At 37.9% G+C, this 23772-nt stretch overlaps 1 protein-coding gene across 1 annotated transcript; it reads right to left on the bottom strand.

Annotated features, from left to right (window-relative positions):
- Window positions 1-13084: 13084 nt before the first annotated feature.
- Window positions 13085-23565, bottom strand: HAND1 (heart and neural crest derivatives expressed 1). The gene is made up of 2 exons (XM_044069702.1): window positions 22800-23565; window positions 13085-16284 (listed from the first exon to the last, which is right to left on the bottom strand). The coding sequence occupies exons 1-2, from the start codon at window positions 23304-23306 to the stop codon at window positions 16186-16188; spliced, it is 606 nt and encodes a 201-aa protein (XP_043925637.1). The 5' UTR covers window positions 23307-23565; the 3' UTR covers window positions 13085-16185.
- Window positions 23566-23772: the final 207 nt, after the last annotated feature.

Below are 23772 nucleotides of genomic sequence, written 5' to 3'. Positions count from 1 at the left end.
AAAATGGACAGCTCTGTCCAGTCAGACGTCCCCAGTAAACAAAAGTAAAATAAATACAACCTTTCTGAATGTTCCAATTGCTGCATGTGTCTGGTCATGTATATACCTAAAGGGCCATTACAGTGATGTGTCTGATGAGGGCTAATTACAGTGGTACAATAAATTCTCTAGACTTAGATGCTATGTCCTTGCTTAAAAGTTAAGCAACATAGAGATATTTCCTTACTACCTTGCGACACATGTTGGTCTAAGGTCAGGTTACCATCTACACATGTTCTCAGATCCCTGACTAGTGAGTCAACTATTGGGGGCATTTCAATGATGACATACGTTTCTTGGGTGACTTGACTTCCAAAATGATACTGTATTGCATTTCTTGGCATTGAGCTTTAAGCCGCAGTTTTGAAACCAGTCTTTTTTTGTGTTAAGACACTCTTATAAGATGTTTTCATCTTGGGGCGATTCTATGACTGCGCCCAGTTTGCAATCATCTGCAAAATGGGTCAGCCAGACCTTTGATGCTGCCCATGACTTCCAAGAAGTAGATGCAAAAGAAGAGTGGGCCCAGAATGGAGCCCTGAGGGACTGACTTCCAAGAAGTAGATGCCAAAGAAGAGTGGACCCAGAATGGAGCCCTGAGGGACTGACTTCCAAGAAGTAGATGCCAAAGACGAATGGGCCCAGAATGGAGCCCTGAGGGACTGACTTCCAAGAAGTAGATGCCAAAGAAGAGTGGACCCAGAACGGAGCCCTGAGGGACTGACTTCCAAGAAGTAGATGCCAAAGACGAGTGGGCCCAGAATGGAGCCCTGAGGGACTGACTTCCAAGAAGTAGATGCCAAAGAAGAGTGGGCCCAGAATGGAGCCCTGTGGGACTGACTTCCAAGAAGTAGATGCCAAAGACGAGTGGGCCCAGAATGGAGCCCTGAGGGACTGACTTCCAAGAAGTAGATGCCAAAGAAGAGTGGGCCCAGAATGGAGCCCTGAGGGACTGACTTCCAAGAAGTAGATGCCAAAGAAGAGTGGGCCCAGAATGGAGCACTGAGGGACTGACTTCCAAGAAGTAGATGCCAAAGAAGAGTGTGCCCAGAATGGAGCCCTGAGGGACTGACTTCCAAGAAGTAGATGCCAAAGAAGTGTGGGCCCAGAATGGAGCCCTGAGGGACTGACTTCCAAGAAGTAGTTGCCAAAGGAGAGTGGGGGCCCAGAATGGAGCCCTGAGGGACCCCTCTGGTGACTGGCCTCTTTGTGGAGGTGGTCTCGCCAATTCAACATTCCTGGGTCCCATCTATGAGCTTGCTAGCAATCCAGCACTTTATACAGGGGGTTATGTCTAATTTCACAAGTTTGTTAAAATGTCTTAGCCAACTCAAAGTAGGCAGTGTGCACCACTTTACCCACATCCAGTGCCTTGGTGACCTTCTCAAAAAACCTCCCAACAGGTTCAGTAGACATGACCATCTTGCTGACAAAGCCAAACTGGGATGGCTTCAGTGTTTTGAGTCTGCTATGTCTTTGTTGATCATTTCCATAATAATTCTTGCCATGGGTTTGCATATAAAACTAGTCGCACGTAATAGGTCTGCAGTTTCTGGGTTCTGTTGATAGTCCACCCTTATGAAGAGGAATGACCACTGCGGTCCTCTACTCTCATGGCCTAAGCATGTTTTGAGACTATAGTTAAATAGTAACTCCAGTAGCCCTGATAGATCATATTTTAGACCATTCAGGAGGACATTAATGGGGCCATTGAGGCTGTGCTCTTGCCCTTAACAAGCACAGCCAAGAAATGCTCTCTATTTACCATTGGAGGGGTTATGTTTGAAGATATTTATTGAGGGGGAGGTTGAAGGTGAGTAGGGGTTAAAGATGAAACTGAATTTGTCAGACAGCAGATGTGCTACATTGCTCTGCTCAGTGAATGTGGCTCCATTAACCACCAGTTCAGTACAATGCTGAGTGACGCTGCCTTTGAGGGTTCTGGCACAGCTAAAGAAGGTCTCTTATGCTTATCTTTTGGATCTGAATCACAGACAAGGATTGATCCCACTGCTTGATGGCAGCTGGGACAAACTGAACACCTGCAGACATCATGCTCAATAACTAAACTGTAGCAGCATGTGGTGTGTTCACTTGGCAGAAGGAACAGGTCTACTACAGGCACATTTCCTGAACAGGAAAGAGGACATCACAAACGTTTATTAAGGAAGGTCACGTGAGAAATATTTTTGTCAGTAAATGACAGAAGGGACACAACTCTTCTAATGATTAGGTTAAATTTGTTACAAATCATAATGTAAGGTTGAGGCTTTCTAATTAACACCAACTTGCACTAATCTCCATCCTCATCAAATTCTTATGCAAACATGGCAGGATTTGGTTATCTATTAATCATCATCTTTGAATGGTCAACTGGATTCATATTATGTCACTCACTCGCATCCTTGATTAACTCTATTTTATTAGTGTTACTCCTATACCCTGTATATATCACCATAGATGGTTTCAGTGATATTAGCACAGTGTAAAGCTCTTGCTGTGTAATGAAGACTGACTGACAGAATTAAGTATTTCTCTTCTAGGACCATAACAACCCTTCTTTATTGTTCAGTCTAATTCACTTAATAAAAGCATTTCCTTACTAAATATTTTTGTGTGTGGCGGGGGGGGCTGCTTTTTTTCTCTGCTTCATGCTGACAAGTCATTCCTAGTGTTTCACATCCATTGGTGGGTAAGCCTGTACTCCAACTCACCCCAGACTATACAAGTAATTTAACTGGAGCCAGATAGATCCCAACTTGGGGGGACTGTTCATTATCTGCAGGGGGTGGTAATTTTTTACCTACCCGAGTTCCCTTGCCAATCCCCGACTGTGTGGTTCCATTTTGGAGGTGGGCATACAAGGGGAACATACAACATCTTGCCCCCACCTCTACAGAAGCTCAGCTAAGTCCCCACCCTAATTCCCCATTAGACTACACCCTCTTGATATGATTCCCAACCCCCCAGTAAGAATGCCATTGGAATGCCCACACAGCTGCCCCCTCCTCCCCAGAATGGACACACCTCCCTCCCTCCTTAGCACTCTGCCAGCCTCCTGAACATCTAATTAAACCTGGGTCACCTAGTTGTAGACACGGTTTTATGCCTCTACACCACTGAAGCTGCTTCCTTACAAAATATTTACGCTTAAAAACTGTGGCAACACGCAACATTTTATAAACTACATCTAATGTTCCTGTGCTGTGCACTTTGACCATGTTTGAAACTGGTCCTTGCATTACTATAGTTATCAAATTTAATCAACAATGAAGAGAATGAAACCTCGCCCTCTTGCTCCCAAGACAAACCAACAATGGTGAATTTCCAAACGCCAGGGTGAAGTATTTTCTTCCTGACTGAAGATGTCATAAGGCAAGTAAAAAACAAAAAGGGAGAGGGGGTAGCAGGAAATATGACAGGAAATGGGATGAGGAGCAGCCTGAGAAAGATTTATCTGCCAAGTGTTTTATATGCTTACAGCACAAGTCTTAATGGTGATTGGTGACTGAAGACTGACCTTTTATGAGGTCACACATAATTAGCACATCGCCGTCATTGCTGTTCCTACATCTTGAATCCAGGTGCCATCACTCCACGTCTTATCCATCATGCCATGTTTCTATTATGTCGTCAGTATTTGCATTTCTGTACATCAGCAGAGTATGCAATATGCCTCCATAATGACATTGTTCTTATAAACATCCACCACCTAAGGGATTATTCATTCATATCCAAAACTGTTACTAAATTCTCCCCAATACAATTTTCCTCATTAAAAACAGGTTTCTGTGACTATTTTATGAATTACAAACAATTAGCTACAGTAAATTTAATTTCTGAGCTTATTCAAAGAGGACCGTTTGTGTACATGCGTTCGTGTGTGTGTGTGTGTGTGTGTGTGTGTGTGTGTGTGTGTGTGTGTGTGCGCATGTACGGTTAACCAGACATGAAGATATTGTTACCATAAATGGTAAACTTACCCAGACCATTAGAGAAATATTCTGTTGTTTTTTGAAAACTACCACAAAGATTTCAGCAACTACTAGGACCATCACACTAAAATAAGCAAAAGGAATACTTTGTTGAGGGTGTCGTATGGAAAGACTGTACTACTACCATTGTGCACATTACAGTATCGATAATAATGCACCAATGGTGCAATGAACGAGGATTGGATTTAAAATGATGTGATGCAACTGCTACAAGTACTTGTCTTTAACCTGAGTGTGAGCACTTCTTACGAAAATATAACTACTTTCCACAGTGACAGTTCACAAAACTTTCATCAGTATGCCAAAACAGTAGATGTTAAAATAATCAAACATACCAAATCTGATAAACTGTAAGCTACAACTTAATACTACTTGTGAACAGCTCACTTATACAAACCTACAACATAAGTCCTTGCTGCAGTAGTTAAAATGTAACATGAGAATAATACACATATGCAAAATGTATCAGTATGCAGAAAAGAAAGATGCTGCAATAAGTATACTGACTCTTGCAAATAAATACATCTTGTCTTGCCAGGTTATATATATTGTGCTTGGTCTACCATGGATGTTCTTGTGACTGCATTGTAGATCTTTACTACTATTCATTTAACTAAAGCAGACAACAGCTACAGTTTTTTTTTTTTCTGAATGGGAGTTAAATCATTGCATCCAATAATGTGGAGGCTCTGCCCCTTAAGCCTCTTATTCTAAGTTGCCATTTCCAATGGGTTTTACCAACTCAGGAAAAAAATAAGAGTATTAAATATTTTCCCTATTGAAAGCTTGAGAATACAGGGTAGATCTCTCCACATTTCATGCAGGTAAGCACACCCCCCCCACCCCCACCAACACACCGACAACAATGACTTAAGACAACATTTAGAAGTTTACTTATTGTGGTGGTCAGTTGGGGAAGTCAGTGTTGGTTGGCTCATTGGTAAGCTTGGCTTCAATAACATCAAGCAGCATTTTAATGTCCAGAATGCTTTCAATCATGGCTGTAGGGAGAAATTTTAGATCTACACACAAATTGTTGCACAGCCTAGACCTTCAACACATCTTGCTCTTATAGTGCTTATCCTGAATACAAAACTAAATGCATACAATGGTAGATCTATACACAAATTACTGCACAACCCAGACCTTCCAACACATCTTGCCCTTATGGTGCTTATCCCGAACACAAAACTAAATGGCAGTAGATATTAAGGACTTATTTTCAGTCATACCACATGAAACGGGTATAGACTGGTTCTACCAATACCTCTGCCAGTACTCTACACTTAGCCATGACAGGGTCCTAACATTAAGAACATTGATGGAGCTGGTGTTGGGACACTAACATAACTTTTGAACAGCAGTTATTCAAGCAAGTGAAGGGTGTGGCAATGGGGGCAGCATGTGCCCCCATTTTTGCCAATATTGTACTGGCACTCTGGAAGAGAGAGCATATATTCACTAGTTCTTATGCAAAAGACTCAACATTCTATGGGCGGTTCCTTGACGATATAATAATTTTTTGGAAGAAGGATAAGGGGGAACTAAACAACTTCCTTGAATTTTTGAATAATAGCACTGACTTCCTGGAATTTACCCACTCTATCACCGAAACCATCATCCACTATTCACATTACTATTATTAAAGACTACCTCCACTATATACTGAAAACCCACTTATTCAAACAGTCTTTTACATTTCACCAGCTGTCAGCCCCCTTCATCAAAAGAACACATTAGTAAAAGGTCAGGGGGTAAGACTAGCTAGGATGACTTCTAAACATGATGAGTTTGTTATGCAGATTAATACATTAAAAGACATGTTAGAAAGGAGAGGGTACCCTTTGAGCTATGTTGATAATATACTCCAGGAGGTGATAAACAAAAGGTTAAGTGGGTATTTTTTACACCTACTTGGTTGGTACAGGAGGAGGAATTCAGAATGAAGTAAGACAAGAAAGTTGTAGTACTTTTAAGAGGTCAGCTATATTTAAACTCAATCATCAATCAGCAACTTTACAACATAAAAAACATTATTCAGCACAACTGGAATATCTTTAGTACTGATCTAGAACAGAGACAACTAGTAGGACTAGGCCCTAACATAGTGGACAAGAAAGACTGCAGCATAAAAAAATATGCTGGAAAGACAGAAATACCATCCAGGTAGAGATATAGGGAAGGTAATATGTGGTTACTGTCTTCAGTGCCAGTACATACTGGAAGCGAAAGACATGATCCCTAAGTATGGTAAACACACTATAAGAGGGAAAATAATGTCATGCAACAGTAAAGGTGTAGTTTGTTTAGCCCTATGATCCAAATGTCTGAGTTTCTACATTGGAAAAACTACAAATTCACTAAGGATCAGAATATATCAACATTATTATGATATAAACAAGAAGGATGGTAAAAATGCAGTAGCAACACACATTATTGCGGATGAAGGACACGGATTTAAATTTGTTATAATTGAACAGGTGAACCTTGGGAGAAAGAGGGGAACCCCCCTCAATGACTTTTTGGAATTGTCAGAACTAAAATGGCAAATAACGGCAAATGCATCAGAGGGACCTGGAATTAATAGTGCAGTGTCCCATTACTTCTGTTTTAAGACTTAAGGCACAATTCTTTCTATAAAAAGAAAATATAGGATTGTTGCTTTTTATGACCACATTGCAAATACTGTTGTGGAAGTCTATGCATGTTATTTATGGATTATGCATTGTAATTTTTATACATCTGAATAACTACTTTAAGATTTTTATCCTGTTTTTTTAACATAGTTTTGGGGATGGTTGCTTTAAGAAACTGTTTTACTAATTTATCAATTGTGTTTTACTAATTGCTGTAAGATGTAATTGTTTTTATCAATTGTGTTTTACTAATTGATGTAAGGTGTAACTGTTTTGTCATGTATATAAGGGATGTTGGGTGAAAGTAGCTTCATTCTGATGAAGTTTCCATTAGAGAGACGAAAGTGCTCACAATAAATTTTTTGTGTGGATCTGTACCTTGGTTTCTTCATTTTGTGGACAAAACTAAATGCGTACAATGATAGATCTATACACAAATTACTGCACAGCCTAGACCTTCCAACACATCTTGCCCTTATGGTGCTTACCTTGAACACAAAACTAAATGCGTACAATGGTAGATCTATACGCAAATTACTGCAGTCTAGAACCTCAACACATCTTGCCCTAACGGTGCTTACAACGAATACATAACTAAATGTGTACAATGGTAGAGCTATACACAAATTACTGCGCAGCCTAGACCTTCAACACATCTTGCCCTTATGGTGCTTATCCCAAACACAAAACTAAATGCATACAATGGTAGAGTTCTCATTTTTACCAAGCATCTTTAATTTAATCACTAGAATACACTTGCACTTTTTTTTATTTATGCTAGGTTTCTACAGACATAGTCGGTTTTATGTTGCATATTCTAGAAATTCGTTGTCAAGTTAACCATCTGCAAAAAAAAAAATAAGTAGGTGCCCTGTTAAATGGCTATACACATTGTTTATGCCTCCAGAGAAGGCTAATCATACTGTACACAGCAGAAGAGTTAGAAAACTACCACAATCCTCAGAAATGTATACACCATGGCTTAAGTGGTGTATGTTTAACTGCAGTCATTCTTCTTGAAATGCAGACACTCGTAACATACTAGATGAATCAAATTGCACTGGACTACATACTTGCAGCAGTGCATGTGGGTGTGTTTAAACAACTGCTCCTTCTTGTATATTTAGTCTCATGTGGCTTGGTCAATACTTGCCATTTTCCATTTATTTTTGTTTTTAATTTAAAATGTCATTTTACTTGATTAATATGACAGCTGTCATTTGACTTTAAATCTATCTACAACAGCAATCTACTGAAGCAAATCAAACCTGCACAGAGAAAAAAAAAGAAGGGACTACAAAAGTCACAAAATGGGACACCAACTCATACCTAGACCTACTGCTTTTTTTTCAAAGAACTTACTGCAAAATGCGGTGCATGATGGGATTGTCAGCATGAAAAGTTGGCAGTGTTCCTATTTACTGCAGCATGTAGTCCTACTTGTTACCAAAATGGACTACTATGTATCAGCCTTGTTGGTGTACAGTCACCAGAGAAGCACATTTACATACAAAAACTTAACATGCACTGGGAGACAAATGTGAGAACTGATGGAGGAACTGGTCAGTCCATAAACTAATGCTCAGTTGTTACCACAAAAGTGTAGACACGGATTTAAACCCATGAAACCAGTATGCCATATGAAGTTTTGACATTATAAACACTAGCTGAAAATGCATCTCAGAAACCTTTTCAAATTATGTAGAGAACAGAGGACATCAAAAAGTGTTGACAGGTAACTTTATTTAGGTTAGATAACAAGCACAAAAACTCCTAAAATATCAACCTGAGGACTAAGCTACGAATGTTCCCTCTTCACGACAGTGCAAAACATTTTAATTTTACATTAAACTTTGACTTGTTAGTTTTGTGATAGCAAGAGGTTTCCTACTGTTTCAACTATATTTGTCACTTAAGAAAAAAAACTTTCTCTGAAGGCTTACACAAGTATAAAGCTGTAAGAATCCCAGAATCCCTTCTAAAACCATGTAGTAACCTGGCACATAAAAACTGTTTTATTCAACATTATTAATTTTTTAAAACCAAAAATATTTTAGTTCTGACACAAATGCAATATTATCATTTCCTGTTGTTTTGTGCTGAAATGTGGGTACATAACAAGTGGATCCATCAGAGCATGAAGAAAATCTTGGAACAGCAATGCAGAAGCTAAGACCAAACACAGATGCCAGCTCCATTGCCATAGAGGGGAGGTAAATCCCTAACTGTGGCCCTGGATGCATTTAGTAGTTTGATCACCTAAAGGGTTCAGTTAGTAACTCAAGTCATCTGATGGAGCTGTTGGGAAGGATATGCAAATCTCATCCTGGAGGGTGGCATTGGCCTCATGCTGCTACAGTCTCTTGCATAAAGGGTGGGAACACAACATCACACCACTACCTGGTGGTAGCCTTCAGTTTGTGTGTGCAACGTGCATGCGCAGATGTGTGCATACCTCCCAACCTCTTACAGCAAGAAATTTGGGCAAAGACATAAATAATGGAGAGACAAAGAACAAAAAACGAGACAATTTTTAAATATTGCTCTAACAAATGTAGAAAGTTGATAGAATAACAGGTTTTGCATTAGCATGAATTTTCTGAAAATTATTAAGTCTGAAACCCAAACATGTGTCAATATTTCCTGACTTCAATCCTCACTGACTTGTCAAAGATCCACCAGAATAACATTTTTTGAGGAACAGACTGAAAATATGGGGCTAAAATCTGGATATTCTGCAAAAATCTGGATAGTTGGTGCTCTGTGATGATGCAGATTGCAAGCCTCAAAGGCCATTAAAATGTCTTAATTACTGGGATGATAATTACTGGGATGATAGCAATGGCACAAAATATCCTCATGGCTGCATGAATTATGGCCTTCTTGTATTAGATGGCTCACAAGCAATCAGTGATGCAGAATAACTAATAGGCTGTGTTGTTTGAGTGATGCAGAATAACTAATAGGCTGTGCTGTTTGAGTGGGGAAGGGTGGGAGTCTTTGGGTTGGGAGGCATGGGGGCAGTAAATACATAGAAAAAAAGGCCAACCACAAGTTGTGTACGGTTATGCACTAAATACACATTTAAATAAATTAACATAAAATTATCAGAAAAGTGACTATGACAATGATTGATTTGTTTAAACATCTTTTACTTTGCTTCAATACACATTCACGGGTGCACTGAATGTACACATCTCTTTGAAATGAACATTTTAGTGTATTCTTTTCTTAGTATTTGCCAGATAAGTTTATTGGCCTTTCAAGAATATATATATATATATATATATATATATATATATATATATATATATATATATATGGGTCCTATTTATTTTATCGACAGTACAGTTCATCGAACCGTACTTTGTCGAAATTACTTTAGCGAAAGTGCATTTTGTTGAACATGCACCTTTGCTAAAGTAAACAAATAAAAAGGAAAACATGCAGTTTTGCATGTTGCCTTAGTTGTACATCAATGTATACTGCTGATGTACAATTAAGGAACGTTTTGTTGAGATCGTAGTATAGTGGGGGTAAGGGAATATCCCCTTTTCCCCACTGTAGTACAATCTCGGAGTGAGAATATTAAAGTAGGGGGGTGTGGGGGGCACATCCCCCCACATAGGGGGTGCAGGGGGGCTTGTCCCCCTGCATAACACTGTTTAGTGTGTTATTTTACTTTTTAGTTAGTTTTTTTATTTCGCAAAAGTGCATTTTCGATGGAATGCACTTTCGGGGAAGTAAGTTCAAGGAAGTACGGTTTGATGAACCGTACATTCGATTTAAAATTTAGTAAATATATATATATATATATATATATATATATATATATATATATATATATATGTGTATATATATATATATATGTGTGTGTGTGTGTGTGTGTGTGTGTGTGTGTGTGTTTATTTTGTTTCATTTTACTGGCACTCCATTTGATCCCATTTACGTTTAGGATTTTACAGCTGAACACTGGTGCTGCGGTAGCATTGTCGCCTCACAGTTACACGTTGCCCGTTTGATTCTCAGTTAGAGTGTCTTCTGTGTGGTGACATGTGTGAACGGGCATTCCTTCATTGAAGGTTGTGCGTTAGGCCCGGCAAGCCAGCACGTAAACCTCTACTGCCTTAGCGGACCGGAGTTCCACTGTGGCAACCCCTAACCGGGAAAAGCCAAAAGACACAAACAGCTGAACACTGCAACAGTCTGATAATATAAAATTATCAACATGTGACTACAAAACGAATTAAAGCATCGACAACAAACAAGTCGCAAAATGTTGAACTCTTAAGACTAGAAAAGAAGACATGAAAATATCACCATCATTTGATAGCATATAAAAGAAATGAAAGAAAAGCAAAATAGTCTAAGATGTACACAGAATAAATACACTTTCTGAACATTTAAACTGGCCACATTTTTTTATATTTATTTTCCTTGCCATATTTTAGAAGGCAAGTAATTTTTGAAAGGTGTTTAAATGTGTTAAGAAAATGTCAACAGCTTTTATGAACATTAAACATCTTCAGCATAACCAAATCCCTCACTCCTTAATAATAATATTGTTCTTGATTTTGTCATTTTAAAAATGTATATGCTTAACTTTTTTTTGTAATGTTACACTGATTACTTTTTCATAATATGCTAAGCTGTGTGGTCAGGTTTTTCTTAATGTTTGTATTAGCTAAGAAGAGACGTGTTTCCATGTGTGTGAGAGAGAGATAGAGAGAGAGAGAATATATTACTTTTAGCTATCAATTAAAACAGAACAAGAGTGAAAATTCTGGTTCCGCTCCATTTTTACCCTCTAGTTGTTAAATTAGAAGTACCACACAGCATGAGCAAGAAAGCAGATTGCATAGTAATGCAGTATTAATCAATATATATTTGAAAAGTATCAGTTGACTGTTCAGGTAATTTAAGCCACTTAATGGAAGATTTCTGTCTATTCTTTTTTTCTTCTTCAGAGTTATTACAAAACATATGAAGAATATGACTTTGTTGAAAATATAACGGGGAGAGAGAGAGAGAGAGAGAGAGAGAAGCTTAACATATCACAGAAAGAACTGAGGCCGGTTATTTTGGTTATTTCCTGAGTGATTTCTCCCAACATCATTTTGTATTGCCAAACAAAGAGGAAGTGAGAAGCAGCAGCAATGTGGACCCCAGAACTCCTTCTCACCCTTTTCATTAAAATTCTAATAAAATACCGACTTATGACTAACATATAAGATGCTTCAGGAAATCATTTCAATTTACTACATAAAAACAAATTCACTTGAACTATTAAAAAGAAACTGTCTGACATGGAAACCACACAACAGCATATCTTGTGTGGATATGTACGCATCACTTAGAAGTTATAAAGCAGAAATTAAGATAAATATGCTATTGTAGTTTATATGGCTAACTTGTTTTGAAACCATAACTCTGAACGGCCCACAATTTCACAGACGTCTAAAATTTTTGCCTCATATGTTTAGTCTCCCCCTTTAAAAAAACGTGTGTTTTCTAACAAATCAGTGATGACTGCAGTCAACTAAGTAATGAAAGAAATTCAAGTTTCAGACTTCCTGTTTTGCTTAAAGTAGTGAAGACGCCAGGGTTTCTATTTAAAGTAAAATATTGTAAACATGTTAGTGACAGTTTCATTAGGGGAAATATCATACCTCTCAATCTCTTAGATCAAGAAATCTGGACAAAGCCATAAATAATGGGGTGGGGGGCAAGGGACCAAAAAACGGGACAGTTCTTAAATCTTACTCTTACAAACTTAAATTGATAGTAGTTTTTGCTTTAGTGTGAATTTTCTGAAGGGTATGAAGTCTGAAATTCAAATGTATTTTACTATTTTAGGACTTCAGTCCTCAATGATTTGCAAACCATTTGCCAGAAAATCGCAGTTTTATGAAAAATAGACCAAAAATATGAGCCAAAAATTTGGATAGTTGAGAGGTATGAGTCATACCTCTCAGCCTCTTAGTGCAAGTAATCTGGACAAAGCCCTAAAAATGGGGGGACAAAAGTTCAAAAATAGGGATATATTTTAGATATTGCTCTTATAAACTTAGAAAGTTGCTATAGTAACAGGATTTGTTTTAACATGCATTTTGTGAAGGATTTGAAGTCTGAAACGCAAATGCGTCTCATTATTTCGAAACTTCAATCCTCAGGTCTTCCCTGTGATTTGCCAGAGAACCACAATTTTTATTTGAGGAACAGACCAAAAATATGACCAAAACCCTAGACGCTTGACAGTTGAGAGGTATGAGTCATGTTGGCAACTAAAGGACAACAGACATGGCACATTAAGTTGTAGCAGTGATTTTAATATTTACTACACCACAAATTATACTTTCATCAGCAGTGTTTTTCCAACGCAGCTGTTGATGACAATCGTCAGTACTTTTTCATCAGCGGTGTTTTTCCAACGCAGCTGTTGATGACAATCATCAGTACTTGTGCAATTAGTCTTGTTTCTTTGAATGTACTTATTTACTGCATTTTCCTACTGCCCATTTACTGCATTTTCCTGTCTATCAACTAGAACAACCACTGCCGTCCAAGTTCAATGAACGTGTACTTCTTTAGCATGAGCGCAGCTTGTAGGAGTTGTGGATCCTCACAGGATTAAACATTTTACTTCTAGACATAACAGTTTATTTAAGTTGAATATAAAGGTTACTGACTTAGAAAACTGATTGATTACTGAAATGTCATGAAATTAACTCATTTACCCTGAAATGTCTAGTAAAAGAAAATTAAAAAATCAACCATTCCGTTAAAAAAAATTAAAAATTAATGGAGCCACATTTGAAATGCTCTACGGAAACAGTGCTGTTTGTGATGTTCTGTGTTTATAAGAAACCCTCCAAAATATAACACAAACACATCCTCAAAGACACACTCGTAAGACAAGTAAAACAAAATGTACTATGGAATTTTGCCATCTTTTTAGACATTCCAAGTGGGACACAGTCCTTTGTTATTAGACTCGAATGGACTACATCTTTAAAAGCTATAAATGATGGATTTTCATTTTATTATCAAAACTGGTGACAATTAGTTTTGAAGTCCTCTTATTATAACATTTCTGCGACATACCTTAAGAAAATGTATAAAATATAGTTCCTAAAATCAGTACATGTTGCCATTTGCTTTAATAGTAAACAGTTGCTGAAATGAGGATTTGTTTGGGCATTTGAGGCATTTGAAAACCTATATATACATAATGAAGTCTGGAAGTTTTATATACCGAAGTCATGAACATCTGTACAGTACATTTAAAGAAAAAGTAGAAATTACATTTCCCTAAAATCAAGAAATTTGCCATTTTTAATAGTAGGCCGTTCCCTAAATGAAGACTGTATTGAGAAAAAGGGGACACATCTGACAACACAATGAACTTTCGACCTTAAATCAAAACATTGACCTTTGCAAATTATAGAAGCCCATGAAGCTGATGATAAAAGACGTACCTCAAAAAACAGGTCTGACTGTAGAAGGAACATCGGTAAATCTAGGAGGAACAAGGGCCTAAATCACAGCCTGTTGATATGAAGGCAAACTTGACAATTACACGGAGCTTAGGCACTAGCAGTCACTGGGAATGTATTTGTCAAGTTCGACCTTTTCATACACACCCTCTACATAAGCGTATGTACTGTAAAACATCATGTTTGCGTGATTATCCGCTTATTAGTATTACTTAGTATTATTCTTACTAGTAGTGGTAATATTTTTGGAAGTTTCTTTAGTACAAATGTAAAACGTCTGCTATTTCGTCACTCCCATTTTTCCCGTTTTTTTTTTTTTTTGCGTACAAGACATGTTTTAGGCAGCACTAGCCTTATATTTACCAGAGAATTTCTGCAACTGTGTTCAGCTAATTGTTTTTGTTTTTAATTAATCTACTAAAATGTCACTGGGCTTTGGGGAGATTCATCCAGACGCATTCATTTAATAACTCTAGGCAAGTTTCGCAAGTAATCAGAATCCCTCTACACATTTGGAAATTACATTTCCCAGCAAACGATTTTCTGCCAGTTGTACACATTACAAAAGCTATACCCATTGAGAAGCACCAAACATACCACAAATAATCAGAACAGCATCTCTATGGACAGACATTTGAAAATTTTGGATCATACTAGTTCTTTTCAGTCACAACAATTGCGGACAACTTTCTACATAACATCTGCCTTTCACTACTTGTTCTTTTACTTGCCCTTAGTAGGGACAAAAGTGCTTTAGGTCACATTGCTACTGCTTCACTTCCTCACTTCTGTCTCCCAGCAAAGGTTCTTAGTATGGTTCTACAGTATGTCGTTTAACGTGCAATTTCTAGCCAATAAACAGACTTTGGTTGGGGGGGGGGTATTTGGTTGAAAATGGGGTAGGAATAAAATAAGACACTACAACCTTCACAGACCACTAGATGTTCGTGTTGCAAAGTGGTCACTCTTCAGTCCACCACGTGTTGCAGAGTGGTCACTCTTCAGTCCACCAGCAGTAAGGAATATATATAGTAGGTGACGTGGGGACAAAGCACAAGATGCAGATGAAGAAAAAAACATACTGCCTCTAAAGTTCACTTTTGTAGTTAAAAGTTCAACAGTAAACACAAAAGTTCACAGTTTGCCCGCCCTGATGTTTGTTGCAAGTTTTTAAGAAGCAATGTGGACACAGAAGTAGATTACACACACAGCTTGCACTGAGGAATCTGAAGTTTGCAGAGAATGAACCACCCCATGCACTTTCACTACCTTGATTTACCTGTCTTGTCATGTACAAACCTGTACCTGAAGTAACGTCTCTTATTTTCTCGTTGTGTCCTGTACTAACTTGCTTCTTAGGTATACTAACTGGGGCACGCATTACACGCCCAATACATTTTTGTGAAAGCACCAGTACCAGTGATAAAATTCTCTCTCCACTTGAGCTGAATACCCACACATTAAACATCACAAACACATGGATGAGTTGACAAAAGGCTTGGGGTCTGCAGATTAGTCAGCCAAGAGGTAGAACGTAGCAACTTCTGACAAACAATGGCAAAACGGATACATATTTTACATTTAAAGTCTACATTAAAGAACACAGTGGTTTGTTTATACAATTTTAAACACTGGACACTTGAAGTGCGCCGGAAACTTGGAACTTGAATTTTGCTTCCTGGGATAACAACAAACTGAAAGAACATTCAGCACTATTTACATGAGGCAACTCAGTTCAAGTCAACAGGAAAAGACGCTTCTGGATACTTCTTGTTGTTCGTCAGTTTTTTAAATGTTAGTGAATGATGTCAATGTTCAAACTAATGCCCTCCACAGTCTGTATCACTTAGAATCATCTTGTGCAGGTAAGCAGACTCCTGCCTTTTGTATTAAAATGATTGCATACAAACGAGTCAAAAGGTCTACAAATGTCAGGGCAAAAGCATCCCCTTACACGTCCAGCCGTAAAAGCCTCATGGTATTGTTTTGGATGTTCATAAACAGACCAGGTTTCCCACGTTACTGCCCGAGTTCCAAAGCCCAAACCTGCTGAGGCCATCCAGTCCTTCCTTTCATCTTCTTTTCGCTGTGTCCCATAGAGCTGTTGAAGATTTCATTCTATAAGATTGAAAAAAAAAAAACATGAACACATTACATAATGGCTACAGTGAAAATAAACATCAAAACCTGAATTTTTTTCTAACACAAAGCGTTGGGAAAATATGACCAACATGCAGAGTCAACTTAATATACTTGTTATGCATTTAGGGAACAATGTTTTAATAACGACATCCAAGGACAAATGGCTAGCGTTCAGAACACCACTTATAAAACAACAGTCAGTAACATCCAAGTCCTCCTCTTCCTCCATATTGCGTTGTCACCTGCTCCTATTTAGTAGGATAAAGTCCCTATTTGGACAGTTCTCTGGTGGAGGAGGGGGGACTAACATGGAAAGACACGTCCTGAATGCATAAACAAATTTCTCTATCTGAAATACGTCAAGTGTTGTTGTTACAGAACAAATTCTACAACAGCGAAAAATATCCATCTATTTTGTAGTGATTATGAGTATAGTTTGTCCTGCAAAAATCTTATTTTGTAAAAAAAAGTCTAACTGGGAATTTCAAGAGGCGACAACCCTAGCTTCCAAAGGATAACTACCTACAAAGTAGCAAGTGCATTGCAAAGACGGGTATTTTTGTCGGTAACAAAGGCATATAAATATATATTCAGCAGTGTATACTAGCGTCACTGGTATTTCCTATACTAGCGTTACTAATATTCCCTCTAATAAATAGTAAGTGTATTGTAAGGACAGGGTACTTGCCAGTAACAAGTGTATATAAATATATACTCAAGCAGTGTATACTAATCTCAGTAGTATTTCCACTGTTACAGATCGACATACTCTAGAAAGCGTGTGCGACCAGTCGTTCTCTTAATTAATTTCTCGTTTAGTACTCAGAAGCATCACCTTTGAACTTCAAAGTTCAAGGCAGCCCTAAGCCACAGAGATGCAGAGATTTCTTTCTGCGGTCATTCCTTCATCAACACCTTACATGGCTATCTGCAGGTTCATAGCAGAACCCATACAAAACACAACTCAAGGGTATTTTCTTACTGACAGTGTACCAACAAAAAGGAAGTAAACAAATGCAAGGTTTGATTTTAAGTAGGTGAAAGAAGGGGGATTATGTTAATGCTCAACTGGATGAAACTATAGATTCTGAGTTGTATTATCAAAGAATCTGCAGGCTTGACATATTGGTTAAGGTGTTTACCTTACATAGTGCAGGGTTTGAATCTCACAAGAGGTAATTGGCAAGGCTTTAAATGACCCACAATGACGAGTTACAGTACTCCTTTATGAACTTGTACTATAAAAACGCAATTTAAAACCATCAGAAAAGCTGTTGTGTAGGGTATTTCCGCAATCCACTACCTACAACAATGCTTAAGTTTTTATAACTATCTACTTTGCCAATCTTTTTAACTTCCCAGAAATACGGTTTATGTTGTGCATAACTGGAATCCGTGTACTTACATTATAAAAAATGTAATTTAAAAGCACAAGAAAAGGCGTGTTAATGGTATTAAGTAGAGGAAAGAAATGTGATTATGTTAATGTTCAAATGGAAGACGTGATTTTATTTTGAATTGAATTTTCAATGGAATCCGTGGACTTGTACTATAAAAATGCAATTTAAAAATAACAGACAAAGTGTTGTGTATGGTGGTTAGGGTATTTCCGCAACCCACTACCTACAACAATGATGATGCTTGATGTTTTCAAAAACTTTATCCGCTTTGTCAAACAATCTTATAAAGTTATGTTGCGTACGGAATCCAGATAGTTGCACTATAAAATGTAATTTAAAAAGATTCAGGAAAGGCGTGTGAAGGGTGTTTACACATCCTACCAACGACAATGTTCAGTTTTATAACACTTGATTGAGCTTTTCAAAATTTTACCCACTTGTTGTCAAGCATTTGATACCCATTTTGTCAAACAATCTTACCTGCCTCGAAAATATCCAGTTTATATTACATATAACTATATACGCGGACTTGCATTGTAAAATATAATTAAAAAAAAAACATCAGAAAATATCTGGATAGGGTATTTCAGCATCACACTACCTTCGACAATTTTCACTTTTTATAATACAGAGCTTTTCTATTTTTGCACACTGTGTCAATCTTCTGAGCTTCGTAAATATCCACTCACGTACACTATAGACAGCATTTAAAATTGCTCTTACAAGGAAACAAGACGAGCAACTAAAATTCCAAACACTTCGTAAATGTTCTAATTATAACAAAATCGGAAGCTAGATGTAAAATAGCGTCATATATCAAGACATTATGAGTGGTCATTAAAAAAGTAAAACAAGACTTGGCCATACGCAGAACCCCGACACACACACACACACACACACACACACACACACACACACACACACACACACACGCGCGAATTGCAAAAGCTCACTTTCAAAATAACTAATACAAAAAAGAAGTACAAACTAGATTTTAAATCAGATTAAATAACACAGTAGTGGTGTGAACGGCAAAAACATGGTTTCGCCGATCGACTGTGGCTTAAAATGAAAAGACAATTCTACGGTTTAGAGTACTGAAACAAAAGTAAGATGTAGCCGACGCTTTTTAATGACAAATTCTGTGAAATGATTTACGTAGGCATTGTCAAAATATAACATTACTTCATTAACAAAAACATCTATCCGACCTTTTTATTTCCTCCTTTAACTGACTTCTCGACCTCTCTAATAACTTTATGGCTTCTTTTCTTTTTATTTGATTTTCCCACATTTAAGTAGCTATACTGTGACTACCAAGTATTCCACTACAAATAAAACAATGCAATTATGTATGTAGTTCATCTATTTTGGCAGCTTACTGGCCATTCTTATAGTACATTTACTCCAGTCTACCTTTACATTTGCACATTTGCACACCTCATCTGTAAATACATATTGCACATATTTGAAATTGCTAAACTCTGTTATTCAACTGATCTCATTTTATTTGTTTATTGTAACTGTTTTGTGCTTAATTTTTTGTGGATATTCAATGTTTTACTTTTATTTTTACTACATTGTATAACTTACAGTATATGTTTTTCTATGTTCATTTTGCAGGGCAAAACATACCCACGGCCAGTACAAAGGACAGAAATTGAGTTGCTTATTCTGTTTATTATAATATTTTTTTTTTTTCAGATACAAAAAAATGTTTTTTTTAAACTATTAAAGAAAAAAATATAAATATTTTTTGTCCTAATATATTCAGGACATGCCATTTTGTTGTTTTGTTTTGCACACAACACTGCTGAAAAGAGGGACTGTCCCTCGCAAAGTGGGACAGGTGGTAACCCTATCTGTGAATATTTCTATGTAATTTCCTGGAGCTTTTCTCCCCGGGTCTCCACTGAAAATGGGCTTCTAGCTCAGTTGGACCAACCCGATTAACAAACGTCATCAAACAACAAAAACATTGAAATAAAAAAAAAACTCAAGTCACTGTAACTATATTATTTCAAATTAAACTGTACAAGTTTCACACATTATTCATGTATCCTAAAATAGCTAGTGCTCTACCCGTTGTACACCAATTCGTTTCCTGAATTTTTTAAACACTTCAGACTATTTTAACAACGCACACAAACATACGTAAACATGCACACACACGCGAGTGTATAAAACTACATTCACAGGCATAAACCTGTATATCCATACATCCATCTTTACATAGCCAATCATAACATCCTCCTTGGCTATTAAACTAGCTTAAAGAAAAGCAGTACACCAACAGTTTTCCAAAGTCTCCAAAATACCTCTCAACAGCTTAGCTCAAGAAATCTGGACAAAAGCGGGGCATATTTTAAATATTAATGTTATAATCTTAGAAAGCTGCTAGAATGAAATAATTTGTGTTGGCATGCATTTTCTGAAGGATATAAAGTGTGAAACACAAATGTGAGTCACTATTTAGTGACTTCAATCCTTAGATCATCCCAATGACTTGCCAGAAAACCACATATTTTTATGAGGAAAGGCCAAAAATATGATGCAAAAATCTGGACACTGCGAAAAATCTGGACAGATGAGAGGTATGGCTCACCTTCCACACACACGTTTTACCCTAAAATATTAAAACTTTCAGATCATCCTGTACTAATTCTTTCCACGAGCTTTTGAAATAATTACTCAGTTTATTTTAGCAACAGGACATACACGCAGCGAGCGCATAACATACAGATATGCAAACATGCCATCTATCATATGCAAAAATGCCATCTATCTATATCTATCCATCGTTCTATATCTAGCCATCCCATCCACCCACCAACCGAACCGTCCATATCCATCTATCTGTGTACATGGGAACACTCCCAAACTGTCGACCTCGTTTACGGATACACTTTACATTTATTTAGCTATTGTGTGTGTGTGTGTGTGTGTGTGTGTGTGTGTGTGTGTGTGTGTGTGTGTGTAAACAGATGGATAGCTCGAGGTATAGAAAATAGAATACTGCACACATTGCTTTTCTCCCGATACCACTTTTCCACGTGTAAAAAGTATACCTTAATATGATATACATTTTAGACATAGCAGCTCTTCTTTTTGCAACCAGTTGAATTTTATGTTACCTTTTTCATTATATTGGTTTCATTTTTGTTGCTACTTTTTAAGGTAACCTTCCTCACCATTATGAGGAAGATTCATCATTTACTGTCTCAAAAAGTCCTTGTTCCTTCCAGTGCCATAAACAAACGGTCGTCCTTCACACATTTGGTGTTAAAAGAATTGTCATCAGTGACAAACAATATGGAATAAATCGATTCATCAAAAGTATATTAGAATAAAGCTACACATTTTAGCCATAATTTGAGCTTCCTAGCTGAAGTTGTTAGAAAGCTGCTGGTAAGTGTTCTACAAGCTGCCGTTTTTTCACATTATGTGATGTTCCACATTTTGGAGATGGAAAAAGAGAGAGAGCGAGAGAGACCAAAGCCTAGGCTGAACCCGCAATTAGTCATGCTCAGGGACACAAAATTTGTTTGAAAAACGACGAAATTCTGTTTTTATGAGATTAAATATGTGAATTATTCCCAGATATGTCAGTGCCAATATATACTGAACAACCAGACTCTTGGGGCGCAGAGCGCACAATAATGCAAGCTGACAATAGTATAAACAATGAACAATCATAACTACATCTGGTAGTAAAGTAGTTCTCTGTCCGAAGTACTAAATTCCATGAACACTCGGTTCCCCCATTTCTCAGACAGTACAAATTCGGGATTTTCTAGTGGGGAAACTTGAAAATCAATGTGTGTGTGTGTGTGTGTGTGTGTGTGTGTGTGTGTGTTTGCGCGCGCGTATGCAACCACACATTTGTATTCAGTTTTATCACTAGTCAGGACTAAGTAGCATGCCCTGGTAACTTCACTTGGCTGGTGTACTACAGCCCACTAAAATCCTGGCTAGCTTCAACAACTTAAGGTAGGAAAGGCCCTCATCCCCAATGTCAAATTCCTGTCCAAAAACTATCCAAAACTACAACTTTCCTCAAATGTTACTCCTGCTTACATTCATTAGATAATATAAGAAATCCAAATGTCTTACTGTTCAGAAAGTGTATGTTATTTTAAAGATTGTTCGTATTTTATTAACAGCCTATGCACAGCAACGGTTAATAAACCATTTCTTATGTCTTTTTTCCCCCGATTTTTTGAGCAAGGATGCACCACCGGGTTATCATTAAAGCAGGACCTGAGCACTAATCATTTGCCTCCCTTACAGTTCTTTTCCGGTCCAGTTTGGACAAGGCACCTGTCTTTCTTGCATGTCAATCGATCTTTTTATTGAAAATGCACAAGTATAAAAAATATTAGTAAACCAGTACTGCTGGTCTGGTCTAACTTGCTTTATGTGTAACCTAACGGAACAAATGCAATTCCAGATTAGCAAACTCTGCAACAAATATTTGTCCTAAACAAGTTGTGAGTTTGTATATGTATGTGGTGGTGGTGTGTGTGTGCGGGGGGGGGGACTGAATTTCTTTCAAATTGTGGGGTGCACACACACCATACTGTCCTACTTATTGCGATGAGGACACCACCAATGTAAAACAAATACTGTTTTGTGTTTTAAAAAAAAGTAACGCATTCTTCAGCGACCTAGGAAAAAAAATCACATCCAAAGCTGTGCATAACATATCTAGTTTAAAATGAATGTGAATGCTCAACACCTCCAGAACTGTTCACGTATTTCTCAAGCATTACTCTTGACATTTTATAAGGGAATCTGTCAGAAGGAAATTCAAGAATACGGGCAGACAGTGAAAACTGTACATAGTCACATAGACAACAGATTTGTCGACACATCTTTGCTTGCAGCCTACGAATGTGAGACCATGAAGACACAATAAAGGAAGGACAGGGTCGCCTTTAATGTTTATGTGCATTTTCATATTTACCATTTAGAACTTTTGTACAGTTTGTGACAACAGAATCCCTGGCCCCATGACGTGTTTTTTCCCCTTCTGGTGGCAGTTTCATACACAAAGGCTCTTCTGACAAAATGCTGTTTTGAAGTACTTACCACTTCTCGTTTCCTCTTGCCTTCTCTACTGTCAATTTTCTTCAGCTCTACATTGAACCCCTCTGTCTCTCCCGTCTGGTTGTCCTTGGCCAGCACGTCCATCAAATACGCGATGTAACTGGTGGCCAGCCTCAGTGTTTTGATTTTTGACAATTTTGTGTCAGCTGGGACATTTGGAATGCACTCCCTAAGTTCTGCGAAAGCGCTGTTGATACTCTCTGTCCGACGCCTCTCCTTTTTGGGGCCACTGGCTCCCCTACGTCGACCTAGGCGTCCGGAAAAAGCCTCTAAACGGCCGTGGCTGTGGATAGCAGGACCGGGTACCCCTAATTCGTTACCATAAGGTGTCTGAAAACCGAATTCCGGTGTCACTTCGCTGGCAGGGCTAGTGAACACCCATCCTGAAAAGTAGGGCCGCTCCTGGTGACATCTAGAAGCCGGGGACAACAAAAAAGAATCGTGCATCATATGGTGATGGTGTTGATGGTAAGTGCCCACTAGATTCATGGTCCCCCAACCCAAAGTTCGCAACAAGAAAAATGTTTCGATTGGCAGTCCAGCGGGACTCGGGACAACGTGTTATGATGCGTCCTTCAAATTATTTTCTCCGAAATTCTTCAAATTCCTCTGGTGGAAAAAAACAATTTCAAAAGGACTCGATTAATAATTAGTCAAGATGCAACTCCAAAACTTGCATAGAAAACAGCTTTGAAAAACAAACATTCTGAGCAACTTTTTCCTTTAAAATGCACTTAACGGTCCCACTGTTGACAAATACCGTGTCTCAGCTCAACTAAAAAAAGCAACCTTTTAACCCTTTTGCAGCTGCTTAGGGCCAGGTTTATAGGCTAGCTGGGAAGGGGTTGGGGGTCTCGACCAATGGATGGCAAGGTGAAGGGACTAGGTGGAGTCTCCATAAAATGTATTCACCGTGTTGCCAAAAGCTACTTGAGGTTTGAGTCTGCACACGCCT

Source organism: Protopterus annectens, chromosome 4.part0 (assembly GCF_019279795.1).
Source record: "Protopterus annectens isolate FY-2018-M chromosome 4.part0, PAN1.0, whole genome shotgun sequence".
Taxonomy (NCBI): Eukaryota; Metazoa; Chordata; order Ceratodontiformes; family Protopteridae; genus Protopterus; species Protopterus annectens.
The sequence above is the reverse complement of the archived record's forward strand: the minus strand, read 5'-3'. Positions and strand labels throughout refer to the sequence as shown.